Source organism: Chiloscyllium plagiosum, chromosome 22 (assembly GCF_004010195.1).
Source record: "Chiloscyllium plagiosum isolate BGI_BamShark_2017 chromosome 22, ASM401019v2, whole genome shotgun sequence".
Lineage (NCBI taxonomy): Eukaryota > Metazoa > Chordata > Chondrichthyes > Orectolobiformes > Hemiscylliidae > Chiloscyllium > Chiloscyllium plagiosum.
In genome coordinates, this window is record NC_057731.1 from 19,029,738 (window position 1) to 19,050,868 (window position 21,131).

Below are 21,131 nucleotides of genomic sequence, written 5' to 3' on the forward strand. Positions count from 1 at the left end.
TTAAAAAAAATGAGAGTTTAATAAAGGCATAATGACCATAATACATTATGGGCTTAATGGCAATCAAGTCTTTGAAAAACTCCCATATGCAATTAACATCTATAATAAAAGACATGTAAACTCATAATAAATATTACAAGCAAGGCTTAATATGAGTATTACAATAATTACTTTCTTAGTGTATTTGAATGCAACAAGGCATTAGTTAATAAAGCATTTCAGCTTGCTGCAGGAGGAAAACTCAAACTAAATGTATTTAAAGTGATTAAAATGCTTTGAAGAACTCACCTTGACAAAAGACCAAAATGGAAACCAAATGGATCAAACATAATGTTTGCACTACTGGTTTGAGATTAAATTGTTGTGGAAATTACTTTTGACATACTTAAATCCATGAAAAGAGCTGGATCAATTCAGTTTTATGTGCAATCAAAGCCAAGTTGGCACAGATGACAAATATTCTCCATTATATGGAGAAGGCCCCACTCCTAAATTGGAGCAAAAATACTTCTCTACATGCTTATGCCACCAATTTCATTTCAGATTCATTTAGTCCACTTTTGATTTCATATTAGTGCAAGTTTCAACCTTACAGATTCTAGTTCACATTAATTGGAAGATTTATAGATGTAGCTCTGCTTGTCCTAATCAGGTCAGCTCAGCTGTAGAGGGGATGTGTGTCTGCTTGATGATAAATATGCAAATTGATGCCCATACCTTTTTAAGTTATCAGTAATACTCCAGGACAATGCAAGAAAATGCCAATTATAATTAAATGGAAATGTTGCATTATGTTAATTCAGATTAGAATTAGAATCATGTACTCAATTATGCCATTGCTCAATCTGTATTTCATGAAGAACATTTACTGCAGTTCATTTCAATCTTTTAAGAATAGTGCCACTTCTGTATAAGAATAGCTTTACAAATGATCATTTGTTTTATCTAGAAAATTCAGAAGAGGAAATGAGCAGATATTTATTTATTTTTCATTTCAAGACGAACATACAATCTTGCACAGTTTGCAGTTGCATGTAACTACTCAATGAGCAGATTCTGAAAGACCATGCAAACAAAAGCACACAATGAAATGGCATAGGTTTTGAAAATACGTTTAGCTCTCCATAATGTGATTTTGTGCACAATACATGATGAAACATTTTCATAAGGGGAGGGAATGTGGAACAGTATAATAGAAGCTGGCTTGCCTCCGACCAACATTTTATTTTTCAAGTGAAGTAACAGTCAATTGTATTGCCAGGTTCTATCATTCGATCTCCAATTTAGTGAATTCTCAAATTACTTGACAAAATGCAATACTCACAGCTTGGCAGATGATTGGGTATTTTGTGCGATTGATGCCTCCAGCAAATACTGCACACGTCAGGGCAGTATGGAAACAGAAGTTCAGCAACATATGCCAGCCTTTTCTGCTAATGCGGATGGTGCTGTCAAAAGGAAGGATTTGTGATTCAGCTGCATTTATACCTTTTCTTGTTTGTTCATAAACAAAAGACATATGACAGGCATTTTACTGTTAGTTGTTCAGACTGCTGACAATCTTACTGTCTGTAATGAGGAACAAATGATTGGCTTCATTGTCACCCAAACAGAAAAAAAATTCAATTAAGAATAGTTATTGTTCCAAAAGATGCAACTGAAAAATAATAATGAAAAAGAAAAACCGAAAGAACTGCAGATTTGGATATCCAAAACAAAAGCAGAACTTGCTGCAAAAGCTCAGCAGATCTGGCAGCAGCTGTGGAGAGAAATCAGAGTTAACGTTTTGGATCCAGGAACCCTTCCTCAGAACTGATGGTAGCCAGGAAAGTGTTGGGTTTTATGTAGAAGATAGGGTGGGGGATGGGGCTGAGGAGTAAATGATAGGTATGGATAGAGCTCAAAGAGAGAGAAAAAAGATGAACATACAATGGCGTGGATAACAATCACCATGGGAGAATGAATAACTATTCGTGGACAATTAGTGGCTAATAATGGTTGGTGAGGAATAGCTGATGATGTGATAACAAGGCCTAGTGTGTGGGCGTTGGGGTAAGCACATGTGAAGATGCTTCAAGCCCTAAAATTGATGAACTCAATATCGAGTCCAGAAGTCTGTGGAGTTCCTAAGTGGAAAATGAGGTGCTGTTCTTCCAGAGTGTGCTGGAGCACTGCAGAAAGCCTGAGACAAAGATGTTGGCCAGGGAACACGGTGGTGTGTTGAAGTGGCAGGCAAGTGGAAACTCAAGGTCATTCTTGTGGACGGAACATGGATGTTCTGCAAAGCGGTCACCCACTCTATGCTTCATTTCCACTTTGTCGGGGAGACTACCTTATGAGCAGCAAATGCAATAGACTAGATTGAGTGAAGTGCAGGTAAAACAGTCTAGCCACTGATGACCTTCAGCAAATTCTGGGGATAACTTTATCATGAATAAGATAATTTTTTTTAATGTTATGAAGGTTCTATGAAACACAGAATTGTTAAATATACGATAAGTTAAGAAAGAACTGTTTCTCACATTCCTGCAGAGGCAACAGGCTTTCAATGGGAAAAAGCTATAACTAATTAAGTTTTACAGTCAACAGACATCAGCTGAACTTGAACTGCTACTAATTTCTCCAGATATTCAAGGTAATAGCATAATTATTTAATTAAGCTGCCTATGATTACATTCAAAAAGTTTATTTCCAGTTTGTGTTGATTGTTGAGTGAACATAAACATCTCTTAGAACCTCTCCAAAGCAAAAAGTGTAATGAAAATGAACTGTGTGGAAGGTTTACAGGAGAGACAAAAATAGGAATTACTGGAAAAGCTCAGCAGGTCTGGCAGCATCTATGAAGAGAAATCAGAGTTAATGTTTTGGGTCCAATGACGTTAACTCTGATTTCTCTTCACAGATGCTGCCAGACTTGCTGACCTTTTCCAGTAATTGCTATTTTTGTTTCTGATTTACAGTATCCACAATTCTTTTGTTTTTTTATTCAGGTTGAAAGCAGTCTGTGCTTACAGAATCAGAGTTTAGTAAGCACAGAAGGGGCTCATTCAATTCCTCAAGTTTATGCTTGCTCATTTGAAATGCAATCCAGTAAATTGCAGTTACTAGTTCTTTCCTGTATACCTACAGTTTTTTTTCTCTCTTTATAATTGAATAAGTATTTATTCAATTGCCTTTTGCAAGCTTCTTTTGATTCTTCTGCCAGACTGTGGTTTCATCAAGTTTCCCTCACACTCATATTAAGCAGACTGAATTGTAAATTGTCAGGTTAATCTGTTAATTTGTCTGAAGTGGGAGTGTTGGGGGTAAGCGAGTGTAACATTTGCAATCTTCCACTGCCCTGGCAACACAACTGTCTTGAAAGTTTGGAAGATGAATTTGAATTTGAAAGAGTTCCAGGCGTAGCATGGTTTCACGTAAACCGTAGGTTTTATTTGACCTAAATATCAGCATGCTGTAAATATAATAAATGACATAATGGACTTCCTTTCTCTGGACCTCAAGCATGAAATCAGTTCAAAGCAATGGAATTGATAGTTTGGAACATAAGAATCTTGGTCTCAGTTCCACTTTACTGTCTGCCTCCCACAAGCCCTACTCCCACGTCTTTCAAAATCTACCTAACTTAGTCTTCAATAAATTTAAAGATTTAGCTCTCACTAGCTTCTGGGGAAGAGAATTTCACACTCTAACGATCCTTTCGTTGAAAAGCTTTTCCCCCATCTTGACCTTAAAAAGGGAGACCTCTTATACTTGAACTATATTAGTTTTAGTCTCTCCCTCAAAAGGAAAAATCCTCCTGCTAACCACCCAATCCTGACCTGCAAAGATCTTAAATGTTTCATTACAAACTCCTCTCATTCTTATAAACTCCAATAAATATTGGACAATCCATTAACCTTTCTTCATTAGATAAGCTCTTCATCCCTAGGATGAGTTGACTGAAAATCCTCTGAACTACTTGTTTGAAAAACGAGACCAAAATTGTACACAGTACTCCAGATACAGTTTCAGTAAGGTCCTATATGACTGCCTTAAAACATTTCTAATTTTATATTCCATTCCTCGCAATAAGCAACGACATTCCACCTGCTTTCTTAACCATTTGCTGTACCCACAAACTAACTTTATGTGCTTTATGTACCAGGATTCCAGCATGCTCTTTATGACAGATGCTAGGCTAACTGGCTTATGGTTATGTGCTTTCAGTCTTCCTCCTTTCTAGAACAGAGGTGCTACATTTGCTATCTTCTGATCCACTAGGACGCTTCCAGAATTTGGATCATTATAATAAATGGATCTCGTATCTGTGCTGCTTTTTCTTTTAGACCCTGAAATGCATACCACCCAGTCCTAATGACATATCAATCTTCAGATCCAATAGTTTTCCCAGCATCTTTTGCCTGGTGATGGTGATTGCTTTAAGCTCACCCTGCCCTATCACCTCTGGATTTTCAATTATCTTTAGGAGGCTTTCTTCCATGAAGACAGACACCAACTACTGTTCAAACCTCTTTTTTTCTTTCTCATTATCAATCCTCCAAACTCTCTCTCTCTCTACTAGCCTAAAAGGATTTTAGTAAAGCTATTTAATGAACCTTCAACACAGTAAAAGGATCAGCAGTGCAAAATTAATCATTGAAAACCATCATGTTGATCTTGTGGAGGGTCGCAGCAGCATAGATCCTTAACAGAGATTTTAAGAAGGCTGGCATGGAGACAGTATACAGTTGCTGCAGGGTTAATCGTTTTTGCATTCACAGTACAGGTCCAATTTTAGTTCTGTGTAAGTGAACAGAGTTTGGGTGGATTAAAATGAGGCACTACTTTCCTTTGTTGGTACCTAAATATCTTGCACAAGCTTGAACTTACGTCATTTTGTTTTTACTGTAATCATTTAAGGAATCTTCCAGATTTGGAACTTGCTGAGTGCATGAAGTTGTCTGTTTTCTATATTACAAGAGTGAACACGCTATTTTAAAAAAAAGCTCCTTGGCTGATAGGCACATAGGGATTTCCTAAAGTTGCAATGAATACATCTTTTCTTCCTTGTCACTTCTTTATCTTTTGTACTCAATGGATCTTAGTGTATTTTCAGGGACAATCAAATGCCATGATGATTTTTGGTTTTTACCCTGAACTGCCATCACGTCCACCGGGGAGATCTTCCTTGAAGTGGTAATGTAACTGATCATAGCTGGGGACAATCAGAAGGCCTATGGTCCAGGAAGGAAGGCAGTTCCACTGTCAGAATTGGCCACCACCACTGTTACAAGGTGAACATTGTCTGATGAATATACAGATTTGTTTATGCAAACCACTGGCTACAAGATCATGCTTGTGAAGGGCAGGCCCTCCCTCAGGTTTGTCATGAGTCCACAGCTTTGGTTGATGATGACAGCTCAGGATCAGGAGGTTACGTGTGAGAGACCTTGTAGGGGCCCCATCACCGGCTGCAGGTAAATCACCACGAGACACGTCTCTCCTAATGATGTACCCAAGCAGCTGACAAAATGAGCAGTTAATTATGCTGACTGACTACCCCCGGGTTCAGAGCGTGTCAGTCCACTGACTTGATACCTACTCCGGGAAAATTTCTCCCAGATCTGCCTTCAGGCTGACTCCTTCTGAACCTGGAATGGGATGAGGAGGAATTTTTTTCAGCCAGAGGGTGGTGAATCTGTGGAACACATCACTGCAGAAGGCTGTGGAGGCCAAATCATTAAGTCTATTTAGGACAGAGATAGACTGGTTCTTGATTAGTGAAGAGATCAAGAGTTATGGGGAGAAGGCAGGTGAATGGGGTTGAAAAACATAACAGCGATATTTGAATGGCAGAGCAAACTTGATGCAGCGAATGGCCTAATTCTGCTCCTACTTCTTTTGGAGGATTCTGACCTCCAAGTTGATATTAACACTGGCTCTGAGTTGTACTGTGATGATAACATTGGTTGGCAATCATCAAATTAGAGGGAAGGTAGTGACCAGAATTTTAGTAGCAAGATCGACACAAAAATGTAAGTGTAATACTTTTTTTAAAAATTTGAGGAATTCAAAGTCTTATGCAATGAGTTACAAAAAGAAAGCTTCTATTTGTTCCTGAACTGAGCTAAGAGTCTGTGAGTGTGCATCGAGATATCAGGAGACAATGATGCCAATAACCTGCACAGCCATTTACAAGAGTTTTGGAAAAGAAAATGAGTTCAAATCAGCTCTTCAATCCTGAAGAATATTCATAGTGCACTCGCAGTTTGCTTTGCTGCACTTTAATATTCCATTATGATAACCCCATTAATCACCTATTTCCAAGAGAAAGATTATCCATTTTCTCTTTCATTTAGTGATGGGATGGATACATGATTACACCATTAAATAACCCTTATTCAGCAATAACCTTGTCACTGATGCTCAGTTTGGGTTCTGTTAGAGTTTCTCATCTTGTGATTTCATTTGGACTCGTTCAAACTTGGACAAAAGAGCTCAAATGCTGAGGTAGGAGTGATTGTCTTTGATATCAATGCAACATACAACCAAACCTGATAGCAAGGGACTTTAGTAAAACTGAAGTCAGTGAGAATCAGGGGAAATCCCTCCATTGGAATCATGTTGAGCACAAAGGACCACAGTTGTGGTTGCTGGCAATCAATCATTTCAGTCATAGGAGTTTCTCAGGGTAGTATACTAGTCCCAAGCATCATCATCTGGTTCATCAATAACTTCTCTCCTTCATAAGGTCAGATGTGGGAATGTTCCTGATGATTACACAATGCTCCGTACCATTCACAACTCCTCAAATACTGAAACAGTTCACATCCAAATGCAAGACCTGGATAATATCCAGACTTGAATGGATCAACGGCAAATGACATTAGTGTCACACAATTGCCAAGGGATGCCCATCTCCAACAAAGAAGAATCTAACCAACTCCACTTGACACTCAGCCACATTACCATCAATTAATACTCACTATCAACATCCGGGGGTTAGCATTGACCAGAAACTCCATATATAAATACCGTGGCTGGGAGAACAGGTCATAACACCACCTAACACCCAATTTTCTATCTACCATCCACAAAGCATAAGTCAATAGTATGAAGGAATATTCTCCACTCAAACAAGACATGAAGCTCAACACCATATGGGATAAACTAGCCCACTTGATTGGCATCACAGCCATTACACTAAACATTCACACCCTCCTCTTCTGAGACATAGTAACAACAGGCTGTATCACCTACAACATGCACTGCAGCAACTCACCAACACTCCTTCCAAACCTCACCCACCTAGAAGAAGTGCACCGGATGCATGTGAATACTGCCATCCACAAGTTCTCCTCCAAACCATACACCATCCTAACTTGGAGATATATCACCATTCATTCACTGAGCTAAAATCCTGGAACACCCTTCCAAATGTCATTGTGCGTGCAGGTTATGCAGGAGCGATGTCCTGTACCAAAAGAGACAGACAATGTAACAAATATGGGAGGATATCACTGAGCAGTTAACAGTCAAGGGGCTATGAACCAGGAAATCGTTTCACTGTTACAAGAAATTTAACAATTTGTCACAAGTAAGATCACAACTCACAAACTCATTGTTCAATAAGTACACCATTGCCACCATCACAACTGCAACATATTCCAAAGAAAACATAATGACACATTGACATTCACACATCTCACATTACTATATCCTTTCCATTTTTACTCTAATCTCAGACAACCCTCACAGCTCTTTAATTAAGTGACTGTGCATACTCAAAAACACACCTGTGAAAGCATTCATTCACAATCATACTCTTTCTCTTCCAAAACCAGATTGCATACAAGTACCAACAGAACATGACTGGGTAAGTCAGTCTATTCTGTATCATATGTCTCATATTCATCTTCCTCAAAGAATTTGTACAATTCCATTTTCGATTTCATTTCAAATGGCACAAATTTTAAACAAAAGACAATTTTCTGTGATTAACATTGTATGCTTTTAGAATGGCTTAAAGATGAACAAATCAATAATTAAATGTTATTTTGTAAAGCCTACCTGTGATGCACAATGTAGGTGATAATGGATGCAAAAAGGCACAGCAAAAGAACTGCAGTGCACGCATACACCACAGGGTGCAGATATTCCCCTGGGTACTGATTGAAGGAAAGCACAGTCTTCAAATCCTGGAAGGCAATCAAAAATATTCATTAACAGTCTCTGCTTCTTTTCCACACAATAAGGAAGAGAACATACTTTATTAAGCTACATACATCTAGCAACTGAAGCGTTAGGTAATCACTTTCTAAGGCAGAATTAATCTAAAAATCATTCTTGTCTTTTCAAAACACGAATGCAATCTGATGATGTAGCTTTTTTTTAAAATTCACCTCGACACAGCTCACAAGATATAAACAATTTCATAACATATTTACTTCCAGCTAAACCATAATTAAGAGATTAAGATGACTTCTGCAATTGCCTTAGCAATCTTTCACAACCATTTTATGAAAGAAACAGAGAGAGAGACAGGAAGAACTTGCAATTAAAAAGAAAATAATTTAAGAACAGCACTGAACACACTGATACACAAGTTAAATAAAAAATAAATAAGATGTTAATTATGTGGTCCTAAACATGTTTGCTTAGTACAGTCAAGTGGCTTAATGGCATTTTTGGCTCTTTAGTTTGATGGAATCTGGAGCTCAATATTCTTAAATTAAAAAAGAACTGGGAGATATGCTGAAATTCAACATCTCATTACATTAAGCAATCTGAATGTACACCTGAAGTGCTATAAACAACAGGGTATTTAATAATTAATAAACAACTATAATTAACTAAATATTTTACAGTATGCTAGGCTTTACCAATTGGACTACAAGAACAAGGAGGTTATCTTGAATATGGCGTGAGCTCAGCGTCAATCACAAGAATGCAGAAGAGGTTCACAAGAATGGTTTGAGGAATGAAGTATTCCAGTTACAAATATATCTTAGAGAAGTTAGGATTATTGCCTTGGAGAAGAGATGGCTGACAAGAACTCTGATGGAAAAAATGAAAATCATGAATGCCCTGGACAGACAGAATAGGGACAAAGTGTTCCCTCTTATGAAAGAGTGAAAGTTCACTGATTTAAAGCAATTAGTGAAAGATGCATAAGTGACATGAAGAGAATCTTTTCACATAGTGAGTGGTTAGGGTTTAGAATAAGTAGCTTGAGAATATAATGGAGGTAGGTTCAACTGAGGCTTTCAATAGGAAATTAGATTGTTATTTTAAAATGAAAAAGAAATACAGGATTATAGGGACAAGACAGAAAAATGGCAGTATATTTGCAAAGCTGGTGCAGACCTGATGGGCCAAATGGCCTCCTTCAGTGCCATAATGCATCTGTGATTCTGAGCTCTTTTTGCCTATTACATGCACAATGGACCAAATAGTCTCCTTCTGTGCCATAAATTTTCAATTTTTGTAGTTTCTAAGTTTAAAATTGCTAAACTGCTAATGAAATCTCAGTTTTGAAAAGCGTGATTTCTAAGAATGCAGCTTCATTAGTGCTAATTAAACATTAGCACTCGATCATGACACAGTTGCAATAATGATCCTTAAATGCTTCTCAAGCATCTAATGAGTCACAGAACCAATGTAAATATCAAAAAGCTCATGAATCCAGCTGTGAAAAGGGCATTTTTTGTTGAAAATGGCTGACAGCAAGTGAGAAAAATCATACTGTCATGACAAGTCCCTCTCCGTGCATGCAGCCTCTGTGGCTGAGTATTGCAAGCATTTATATTGTTAGGAAAAACCCGAAATCTAAAAGGAAGTGTCAACTGTGGCAGTATGTGACTGACAGAGCAAATCTTATCAGGGTCTCTTGGAGCTTCTCACATGAAGTCTAAAAACAATTGTGCGACTCAAAGAAGATCACAAAGACATGCTAAGAATTTTATTGTTAAATAGCCACATATAATAGACATAAAAACAGCAATCCCTAATGGCACTGTGGGCCAACCCACAGCAGTCATTCAAGGAGGCAGCTCACCACCATCTTCTCAAGGGCAACTGGGGATGGGCAATAAATGCTGACCCAGCCAGGGACGCGTACGTCCCACAGAATGGATAAAAGAAAGTCAACTAAAGGCATGTAAAAATAAACTGCATGATTAACAAGTTATTCTTGAAGGAAGATAATAGGTTGTTCAAATTACTACTATGCTATAAGGAAGAGTAAAGTGATAAAAATATTAGCCAGTTCTTTCTATGCCGTAACTCAGAGGCTTAGAAATTCAGTCAGGCCCACAACTGGAGTTCCCCATTCCTGAAGACAGAAACCTGAAGTCCCCATCATATTGGGGCAGAGGCCTCAATGCCATCAAACAGTGGAACGTGATCAATGACCGATCCACTGCACCCGTCACAGTTGCCCCAAGAAAGGAAAGAAAAAGAATGATTAGGTCGAGGGTAACTGAGTCCAGGGGTGATGATGGGCAGTGTATGGTGATGGTCAATTCTACTGTGGTATGATCTAAGATCTCTAAATGTAAACCTCGTTTGGGCTGTTGTACCTCTTCCTTTTGGCTAAATTGAATGTCATCTCTCATCCACCTCCTGCTGGCTGCAGATAATATTCCTATTCAGGAACAAAATGATCTGGATTATTGTCCTCTGTACAAAACCCTGCAGACAATTAAGAATAGGTGGCTCTAAAATAAACCTAACACAATGAGAAATAGTTTAGCTACTGATCACCTCCAGCTCATTGTAACATATTCGGAGGATTGTTCCATTGTGAGTAAGTCTTTTATTTAGTTCTATGAGAGTTATTTGAAGGATGGAGAATCAATGTCTACCCTGATTAATATGAAATAACTGTCTATCCCATTCCTCCAAAGGCAACAGTCTTCCAAACTGAAGAAGCCAGTGGTATGTTTGGGAAATATCACCAGACACTAAATGAGTGAGGGAGGGATAGCAATAGGTATGTGGCCACTAAAGAGTAACAGTTTTATGGTCAGAAGTGGTGAAACATTATTTTTGGGAAATGAATCTCACTGACAATGCCAGCATTTACTGTCCATCCCTATGATCCCGCATAAGGTGCCAGTGAGCCTTTGAACCAGACTTAGTGTTCCAGGATTTTGACCTAGCAACATTGAAGGAAACGGTGATGTACTTCCAGGCCAGGATGGTGTGCATCTTGGAGGAGAACTTGCAGGCGGCGGTCTTTCTATGTACCTGCTGCCTTTGTCCAGCTAGATATAAAAATCATGATTTCTACAGTCCTTTTCAAGAAGATGTGCTCACTTGCTGCATGCATATTGTAGATGGTCCATACTGCTACCACAGTGCTCCCATCGCAGAGAGAGTCAATGATGTTGGTGATCGGTTCACTGAGCTGGTTGATTTTCTTGCAAACATTTCGAATCCCTCCTGGGTGACATCTTCAGTGCTGTGTACCCTCCGGATAACATCTTCAGTGCTGTGTATCCTCTGGGTGACATCTTCAGTGCTGTGTACCCTCTGGATGACATCTTCAGTGCTGTGTAGCCTCTGGATGAAGCGCTATCATTGTGATCTGCTCTGAACTTAAAATAGACAATAGACAATAGGTGCAGGAGCAGGCCATTCTGCCCTTCGAGCCAGCACCACCATCCTCAATCAGTATCCTGTTCCTGCCTTATCCCCATAACCCTTGATTCCATTATCTTTAAGAGCTCTATCCAACTCTTTCTTGAAAGTATCCAGAGACTTGGCCTCCACAGCCTTCTGGGGCAGAGCATTCTACACACCCACCACTCTCTGGGTGAAGAAGTTTCTCCTCAGCTCTGTTCTAATGTTATTTTTAAACTGTGTCCTCTGGTTTGGGACTCACCCAGTTCTGTCTGTTGTGGCAGGTGGTTCAACCGCCAATTCAACTGGGACAACGTTACGATACTGGGACAGGCTCAGCAAAGACAAGCTCGGGAATTCCTGGAGACCTGGTCTTCACCCACTGGTTCCATAAAGAAACATGTTGAAATAGAGACCATCTACAGGCCACTACAGTACAAAACCGAAAATAGAGCAACCCACCATGACAGATAGAATGGCATATGTTCAGGGCGGATCACAATGATAGCACCTCAGTTGGAGGCTACTCAGCACTGAAGAGGTCACCCAGGAGGTGGGAACAAAACGCTTGTAAGAAAATTAACCAGCTTGGCGAACCGATCAACAACTTCAACCACAGCCCGAGCGACAGGTCTTCACTAAAATCTTGGAGAGAGTAAATGTTTAAGATGCCGAACGGGTGCCAATCTATTGGGTTGCTTTTGTGGATGGTGCTGAGCTTCTTGAGTGTTGCTGGAGTTCCACCCATCAGGGCAAATATAGAGTATTGCAAGCAATCCAATAAATGGAGAACGAAGTTTGAGTCACCTGCTATCATCACATAAAACTTAAAGATATGTGTGTGGGGGGGAATGAACTTTAAGAACCAGGCTCCTGATCAGCATCTTTGCTTCAGAGAATCTACTTCAGTATAACCATCAGGGAGTTCTAACATTCTGCCTTTCTTGGAGCTGGGCTGTTGAGATTGGGGTTTGGGGGAGTGTGGGGAACAGTGTAATAAGATTTAGCTGCATGCCTTATGCATTTGGCATCACTGAGAGGTTCTTCACAAAGGAGTCAGTGCAAGTGACAGGCTTGGCTTTCATTTGAGTAAAGAAGAGATTGCAGGTCACGCAAGGGGAGTGGGTTGTGGAGAAGCATTGGCTATCTGAAGTCTGAAAGATCAGTGACAGGAGGGTATGAAGTTGGAATCCTGAGGGAATCAGAGACATAGCAGACAGAGTACTGAAGGTATCATGTAGAAGTTCAAAGGCCTCAATGTGGGGAAGGGGTAGAGGTGGGAAGGTCTAGTCGTGGAGGGTGAGGGAGTTGGGGTCAAGATGATTGATGAGGCTGTTTAATGGATACAGTAGTTAAGTGAAAAAGGAGCTAACTTCAAGGATGCAACATTCCTAATCTTCTTTAAACTGACATGTATTGTAATTGTTGAAACTTTATTGCTGGAACAGCACAGCAGGTCAGGCAGCATCCAGGGAACAGGAGATTCGACGTTTCGGGCACAGGCCCTTCTTCAGGAATATGTATTGTAATATCAGGTTTCAGATACTTAGGGCATACCCTTAGATTATGGCATAACAGTTATCTTTTTACAGGCTTTTTTTGGAATATTGACTTTCTCTTTTACATTATCCCCATATTTCTCTCTAACCTTTTTGTTGCTAATTTACCAAAGTAAACGCAGCAAGTACAAATATACGATGACCCATCTCAAGATAATGTGTAGCTCAAGTGCTCTTACTCTCCTTTTCAAGTGCCAAGGTAGAATTGGATAATGAGATAATCCTTTTCTCATTAGGTGTTATGGTGTTATGGAAGTTCATTTGTGAGTTTCCCTGCCGCAAGTTTGTTTCAACTGGTGAGCTGAGGCATGCATGAAGCTGTTCAAGTGGTTAGCAGAAAGCGAGTTAGTTAGATACACGGTTTTGTAAAACAGTCCATACTCAGCCCTAGCTACTAGACACAACTATTGTTGTATTTCAGCCTTTCATGTCTGCAGCCAATGGCCAGGTTATTCAAAGATTGCAGGCACTTGACATTTAAGAGATGAGGTTACAACTCTGGCCTATATTTAGCAAAAATCTGAGGAGATTATCCTTAAGTGGGTAAGTTTAGCCAAGATAGGGGAATGGTAATTAAAAGGTAGTGAGGAAGTTGAGTGTAAGATGCTTTGAGACATGCACAGATCATGAAAGGCGATACTTAAATGCAAGTCATTCTTCTTTATAGTCTGTCTTGTTAATCTTATGGATGTTTTTTAGATTGAAGTACATAAAAAGATACCGCAGCATTTTTGATTTGTCTATGCTGGGATTCTTCTTACCACCTGGAATTGGGATCTTCTGTTTATCTTCAGGCTTCCACCTCTAGGTTTGTTGTAAACAGTTTGAGATAAGTGTATCAAAAACATGTTCCCTGAATATTTTGGGTCTTACTTTCTTGGATTTGTTGCAACACCTTTAAAGCATGTTGAGGTTTCTTTGTCAGGCAACTAAACCAACCGCAATTGAAAGCTTTTGCCTTTGATTACCATTGAAGATCAATCACCATAAACCAAAGAATGTCTAAACAAATGGCAGAAATTTAGAAGTCATTAATACACAGCTACTTTTTGGCTCTTACACAGAGGCTTATTTCCTTTTGTTTTGTAATTGAAGATGTAGTAGGGTGTCTTTGATTAGTGAACACAGGGGTAGTGTCCTGTGAGCTTTGCACAGGATTCTCCCACATCAGTTGTCATGTTGTTAAGTCGAAATTTCAGAGATTCCTGGATAAAAGGGTTAGGTCTATTTTCTTCTGTGCCTTCAGAGTTATTAAAAAGGGAGACAGAGTCATAATGTTCTTGGTTGTCAAACAAAGTTGTATTTATGGTAATCCCCTGGTTTTCGGTTATTATGCTGCTCAGTTCCGACAGTTTCTTGATGCTGAACAAGAACTGAATCCAAACTCAATCACCACCTTCTTAAGGGCACGTAGGGATGGGCAATAAATGCTGGCCTAGCCAGTGATGCCCACATCCCATGAGTAAATAAATAAAACTTTACTGTTCTAGTAGATCTTGAGGTAATATAGGACCATCTGTGCCCACCTTATTTTGTTCAGACATGTCGCAGGAATCTATGTCACTGCTGTGTACTCACCTGTTAATTCCAGTCAGAGAAGTGAATTAAATAAGCACCTAATCAAGACAGTTGATAAAATTCAATTGGTTACCAAAGAGAGGATTTGTCATTTTAGGGGTTTTCAATCAAGGTTACACTGACTCGATTTGTAGCAATACTGGCCTCAAAGTAGAGTAGATATATCTGTAGGGAACAATGTAATTTTTGGCATGCTCTTACCAAATCTGTATCCCCAGTACAAAGTGAGATTATATGTCTTCCTTATAATAGTAGCTATAACCTTTACCTTCTACCTTGATTGTCAGTACTACATCATCTCAATGTTTCAACAAGGTGCATGGTGATTCTAATCAGGTCTTTGATCCTTGAGTTTTCATCATCTGGCTAGCTTCCCTCTTTTAACCAGACCAGAGATACTTGATTCTTTTACTAGGTTAGGTGAATTGGTCATGATGAATTGTCCATAGTACCCAGGGTTGTGCAGGTTAGACAGATTAGCCATGAGAAATGCAAAGTTACAAGGATAGATTAGGGAGATGGTTTTGGGTGGGATGCTCTTTGAAGGGTTGATGTGGACTCAATGGGCTGAATGGCCTGCTTCCACACTGTAGAGATTCTATGATTCTACTAAATATTAAATGTTTTATTGCCCTTTGTTTCTAGTGCTGAGTTTATATTTTCATCATATGAGTATTCAAATTCATCAATCTGACAAAGCTTCCTGACATGAAGTCTGTTAGGTTCAAATGTCCTCGGCTTTTCAACAGCCTGGTCACCCAGGAGAGATAGAAACAAACTCCAATGTGCTAATGCAACTACAAAAACACACTTCTACTGTGATTGGGGAATGCATTTGAAGTAGGACAATATATCATCATGATATCAACATTTTGAATTGACAATGTCATCTTCTCAGTCCTCTAAGTCATTGCAACTTCAAGTTCCAGCCACTTTTCACCAACACTTGTTAACAGATATTTTACAGATGTTGCTGATGATATGACATCCTTGGATTTTTCTCAATTACCAAGATTTCTATGGCTCAGAAAAACTCTGGAATCCATACAATGTAAAATCTTCTGAGGGATCTAACCTGCAAAATCAATTACTCCACATAAACTTCAGGCAATCTCATCAGATATGTTCTGCAGAACAGAACTCTAAATTCATAGGCAATATCTTGAATGTTTCCTTTCTGAGGGAGTTGTTCTGACCGACTTTTCCTTCTAGTTACCAGATTCATTCCTCCCATTGATCAACCAGGTCGTACCCTCTACCTTCATCTATCCTTACCTCACCACCCCACCAGCATTACCCCTCCCTTACCCCGCATCCCTCCTCATCTGCAGCTCCCCCTACACCCACCCACGATCCTGAAGGATTACACCCGAAACATTGACTTCTCCACCCCTGACGCTGCCTAGCTTGCTGTGTTCTTCCACCCTCCTGCTTGTCTACCATGTTAATGGAAGCAAGCAATTGTTGTTCTAGTGCCAAAGCAAAAACAAAGGAACATTAAACAAACTACAGCATATTGCCTTGACAGACCACCTCTCTAAGATTGCAGAGCAGTTCATGACTATGTGGTGATCATCTGACATTGAACACTGATTTGACTATCACTATTTTCATCACTAGTCTGGAAGATTTAGAACCACTGTCTGGTTGACATGGTGAATTTTCTTTGCTAAAGTATTGATTTGCTGGGAACAACCTCAACCATTATTGCAACAGGCTTTATAAAGGCACTGGACAAGGTTGATCATGCAGCTGAATAAAGATTTTTTAAAAAGTGGGATTCTTGACTAATGGAATTCCAACTTCCTCGATCCTTTGAGTTGGTTTTCTGAAAGTGTTCAATTAACTGCAGGTTGGCCTCAGGGCACTCAGTAAGGGACCGTTTTTATCCTCTCCGATCCTCACTAACAGTTCTTGTTTTTCTGGCCTTAAGTATTGGAAGTATGTGGACGATAAGACCCTTGTGGAGTCTGCTGTGGTTGGTGAGGTTCAAGAAACTTTTGATGGCATTAATGAGTGTTTTAGGGGATACAGCATGCAGTTAAATGTGACTAAATGCGATTCCAGCAATTATGAGCACTTGACATAAAATTAAGCAATTATACCCTGACAGAGTTAAAAATTTTGAAAATCCTGGTGATACATCTTTAAGTAGGACAGATCAGTGACAGCATATGAGATATAATAGAAAAAATGATGCGTATTCTTAGGTTTTTCATCCCCTTCAGAGTCCTTTGTCCTGACCTGTTTTTATCTCTGCCAGTTACGACAATAGCCTGTTCCTATTTGGCATCTTTGACCAACTCTCATCCAATTTCAGACCAGGTTATCACCATTACCCCAAAGCAAACAAGGCCACTCAAAAGTTCAACTGAACTCAACCCTGCAAGATTTGGAACAGAAAGATAACCATATAGTACTACTTCACATATAGTTCAGATCCTCCAAAAAGTGTTTAAGTAATGAAATCCCTTGGAAAGATAGTATTCACAATGTGGCAATGGTGAAGTGTTCTGTAAATTTAAAATTAGATTACATTAATTACAATATTCTTCTTTTAACATCTTGCTGAATCTCTGTCTACTTTTGCTGCTACATGCTTGTTGCATGCTTTAAACCAGATTACTCAACCCATATTTGATTTTTAATGATAGAAAATACACTATAATTCAGCTTTAAGACTGAAAAATGTTTTTGGGATAAAATACATTATTATTTGATAAACACATTTCAAAAAAATTGTCTTGAGATGTGAGTGCCCTTGGCTCAGCCAACACTTATTGCCTGTCCCTGATTGCCTTTGGTAGTCATGACGAGCAGCCTTCTTGAACCACTGCACTGTGTGGCGTGTAAGGACACCCATAGTGCTAACAGGAAAGGAACTCCAGGATTTTGACCCAGCTACAGTGAAGTAATGGTGATATTTTTTCAAGTCATGACGCTTGGTGACTTGGAGGGAAACTTGCAGATGATATTCCCGTATATCTTTTGCCTGTGTCCTCCTAGGTGGTAGAGGGTGCCAGTTTGGAAGGTGCTATTAGAAGAGACCAGATAAGTTACTGCAGCGGATCTTGGATTTTTAGTTCCCAAAATAATGGGGAGAAAGAGGTAGCAGATCCGAGACATGCCTCCCTCCTTGATTTTCCTCTTTCCAGCTGGATGGTTTCTGAGCACTTGCTTCTTGCCAATACTTTCATCCAATTGACAAGAGATGGAGCCCGATACTGCCCCACTGGCATACCACTCACTAGTCCTATTGAAATCTCCACCCTCTGCCCAGAGAAGCCTATTAATAACCCCAGTGTTTGGAATTTCTCCCAAACTGTGGGAATGGAGGAAGAGAGCCTTGCGTCTTCTCCCTTCAATTCAGTCTCAGACAATTAAACTCTTTCAGAGTTGGCTAAGGCCCAGAATGATTTGAGCTACTCTCGTTTTTAATGCCATGTGCCCTCTGACCTTTTAAATGTTAGACTTGCTACTGTGCCACCTTGGTTATCCTGAGGGCAGGTTGCAGGCTCCTGACAATAGCCTCCATGAGTATCTAATGACTATTGAACCATGAAAATAATCGGGGATTGTGCTGGCATTGGAGCACAAGTCTCTCCTCATATTGTAGAGACAGAAAAATGCAAAATCAGTTCACGTCTTCAATCGCTATTTTTGGGATTTGCCTTGCTCGGCTCAGAGCCAGAGTTTATTGCTTAATCATGACTCTGCCAAGTAAAAATTTACATAGGATTTCCAATATTTCTTCGATACCAGAAAATATCACACGCTAGTTTAATTTTACACAGTTATCAATAAATCTTATTCACACCAAAATAACTTAAAAGCAGTATAATTATTATGTACCATTTGCAATCCGTGAATCTGAAGTGTTCACCTCAGAAGATGGAAATGGAAACAAATCCCAGCCCACTATTATCCTGGAGGAACCTCAACAAGGTAGGTCAGCTGCCATTGTTTTCAGTTGGCAGATAACCCATCCCATTATTCCCAGGACAGGGTCTTGTAAATAATCACAGCATCAATCTAAGCTTGTTGCTACACAATGGTAGCATCTGGAATTGGCACCGGGACATGGAAGCAAAGGGGAGTGTTGAAGTTAAGGGCCACTGTGGTATTCTTGGGGAGTGTTAGGCAGCAGAAAATGGAAGACGAGAAGAGTCGGCGACATTGGTCAGGCTGTATAAAGGACAATTATTTTTTCGATCTTACGTGAGGTAACTTTAGCCAAAAGATGATTGTCCTGTTCTGAATCATCACAAGTCATTAGTCGGCAAGAACTGCTTGGCATCTCAGTGTTCTGCCAAAGAAATGAATGGAGTCTATTGTGAGGCAGTCTATTGTGTTAGACAGAGAAAATTGAACATCCTGTGATTAGGTAATTGGGTATAGGACTGTCATTCACACTTCTTTGCAATCATACCCATATTACTTTGTACAGTACAATCATAACGTCATCAAAATCACTGTATTTGGTATGAACAGTCTCTCATAACTGTTCATATCATATCAGCCGAGAGATCTGTAGTAACAGGTTTTTTTTGCCTGACAATTTGCTGTCTTAGCAAAGATGAGACTGCATTGCACATGACTGGCAATCTCATTAATAATAGTGTTTTTTTCTTAAAAATAAAAGTCATGTTATTATGAGATGGACTTTTTCATTCAAATGGAAGTTAACTCTCTGCTTCAGAGGGAGGTGGAGGTTCAGTCATTGTGTATGTCCAACACTGACAGTAATAGATTTCTACATTTTAGATACATCAAGGGACACCAGGAAAATAGTACTGAAGTAAAAGATCATCCAATGACAGAGGGTGTTGGAGGGCTGAATTGGGGGCTTTTCTTTATGTTTTCATGTTCTTAGAGAATACTGATCTACCAAGTCATCAGTAGTAAGTAATGATTAATCGCTTTGGGGAATATTTTGAAATTGATTAATTGTCCTGTAACTTCAGGACAAATGGTGGCAGAATTGCAGTGCTGCGAATCTATCCACCTGCACTTCTGATTGGCAGAGAAATAGAGTAACCTTAATCCTAACCCACCATATTACCCAGAATCCGAGGGAAGTGTGAGTATTATTAAACTAAATGTTCACTGTTCCCTTCTTTATATGTTTTATAATCAGGCTCATTTGTTACTGTTGCTTCTGCAAAGGACGCACTTTCCGTCCTTCCACAGTTGGAGTGCCTGAAATAATGATATTATCCACATATCTAAATAAACAATATCCTATACTTAATTTGTGGCAAAACGTCTTTCCGCATCCCATTGGATTAACTATGTCTAATTCATAACTATATTTTACACTATATGCTTGCAAAACTTAATATGTGAGAAACCTGAATCCTTTTACTTTGTGGCATATTCTATACAGGTTGTGGCAGGGTAGTTGTTTATCCCTTATAATTGGCAAAATCTGACATCTGATTATTGCTCAACTATATCAATATTTGTTTTCTGCCAGGGCTTGACAAAAAAAATCACTGAGGTAAACCTGAATCTCCCTTGACAGTAATATCTTCTGTTCATTTGATGGGTAAACAGTGCATGCGTGGGCAAACACAATACAGGTTAATGTGCGTGCAAAAATGTGTGCATGTGCAAAGATGCCTTCAAATTAGCACCAGGGGATACAATCTGCTGACTAATAGATGTCTTTCAATGCTCAAACAATAAAAGCAAGGCAGCTGAATCTAGAAAAGTATGCATTTTCATCTGGTGTACATTCATATTAGATGGCTATGTCAAATGTTACAACTGAAAATTTTAAGTCTGCCCATTGCACAATAATTTTAGTGCATATCTCAGCAGCAACTGATTGGTTTAAGCATGAGATTCAAAAATCATAAATCACTTAACTAAATACTATTGATTATCTAAGGTAATACTCACAAAGAGGATTGCTTTACAAAGAGCAAATAAGAAGTAGTTAGCAGACTGAAGATAAAAAGTTAGCAAGCAATTGCCAATTGATAATCAGGAAGTGACCAATGCCTTTTGACTTGGAGATGCCGGTGTTGAACTGGGGTGTACAAAGTTAAAAATCACACAACACCAGGTTATAGTCCAAAAGGTTTAATTGGAAGCACACTAGCTTTTGGAGCGATGCTCCTTCATCAGGTGATAGTGGAGGGCTCGATCGTAACACAGAATTTACAGCAAAAATTTGCAGTGTGATGTAACTGAAATTATACATTGAAAAATTGATTGTTTGTTCAGCCTTTCATCTGTTAGAATACAGTGATAGTTTCACTTCTTTCATATGTAAATCACAAAACTTTTTTAAAGTTGCATTCTCGGGTTAGCTGTTAACAATGGTGATAGCTAGACAATATGTTGAAGGCGTTAGCCCCCTGTGTTCTCTGTCTATGACCT

The 21,131-nt window shown here is 39.2% G+C and overlaps 1 protein-coding gene across 1 annotated transcript in view; it reads right to left on the reverse strand.

Moving 5' to 3' along the window:
• The window catches only part of LOC122561112 (adhesion G protein-coupled receptor A3), a 522,394-nt gene that overhangs the window by 44,642 nt on the left and 456,621 nt on the right, over positions 1-21,131 (reverse strand). Inside the window, exons 15-16 of the mRNA XM_043712551.1 lie at positions 8,053-8,180; positions 1,325-1,448 (exon numbers count right to left, since the gene is read on the reverse strand). Coding sequence (XP_043568486.1) covers positions 1,325-1,448; positions 8,053-8,180 — 252 coding nt within the window. The remainder of the gene's footprint in view (positions 1-1,324; positions 1,449-8,052; positions 8,181-21,131) is intronic.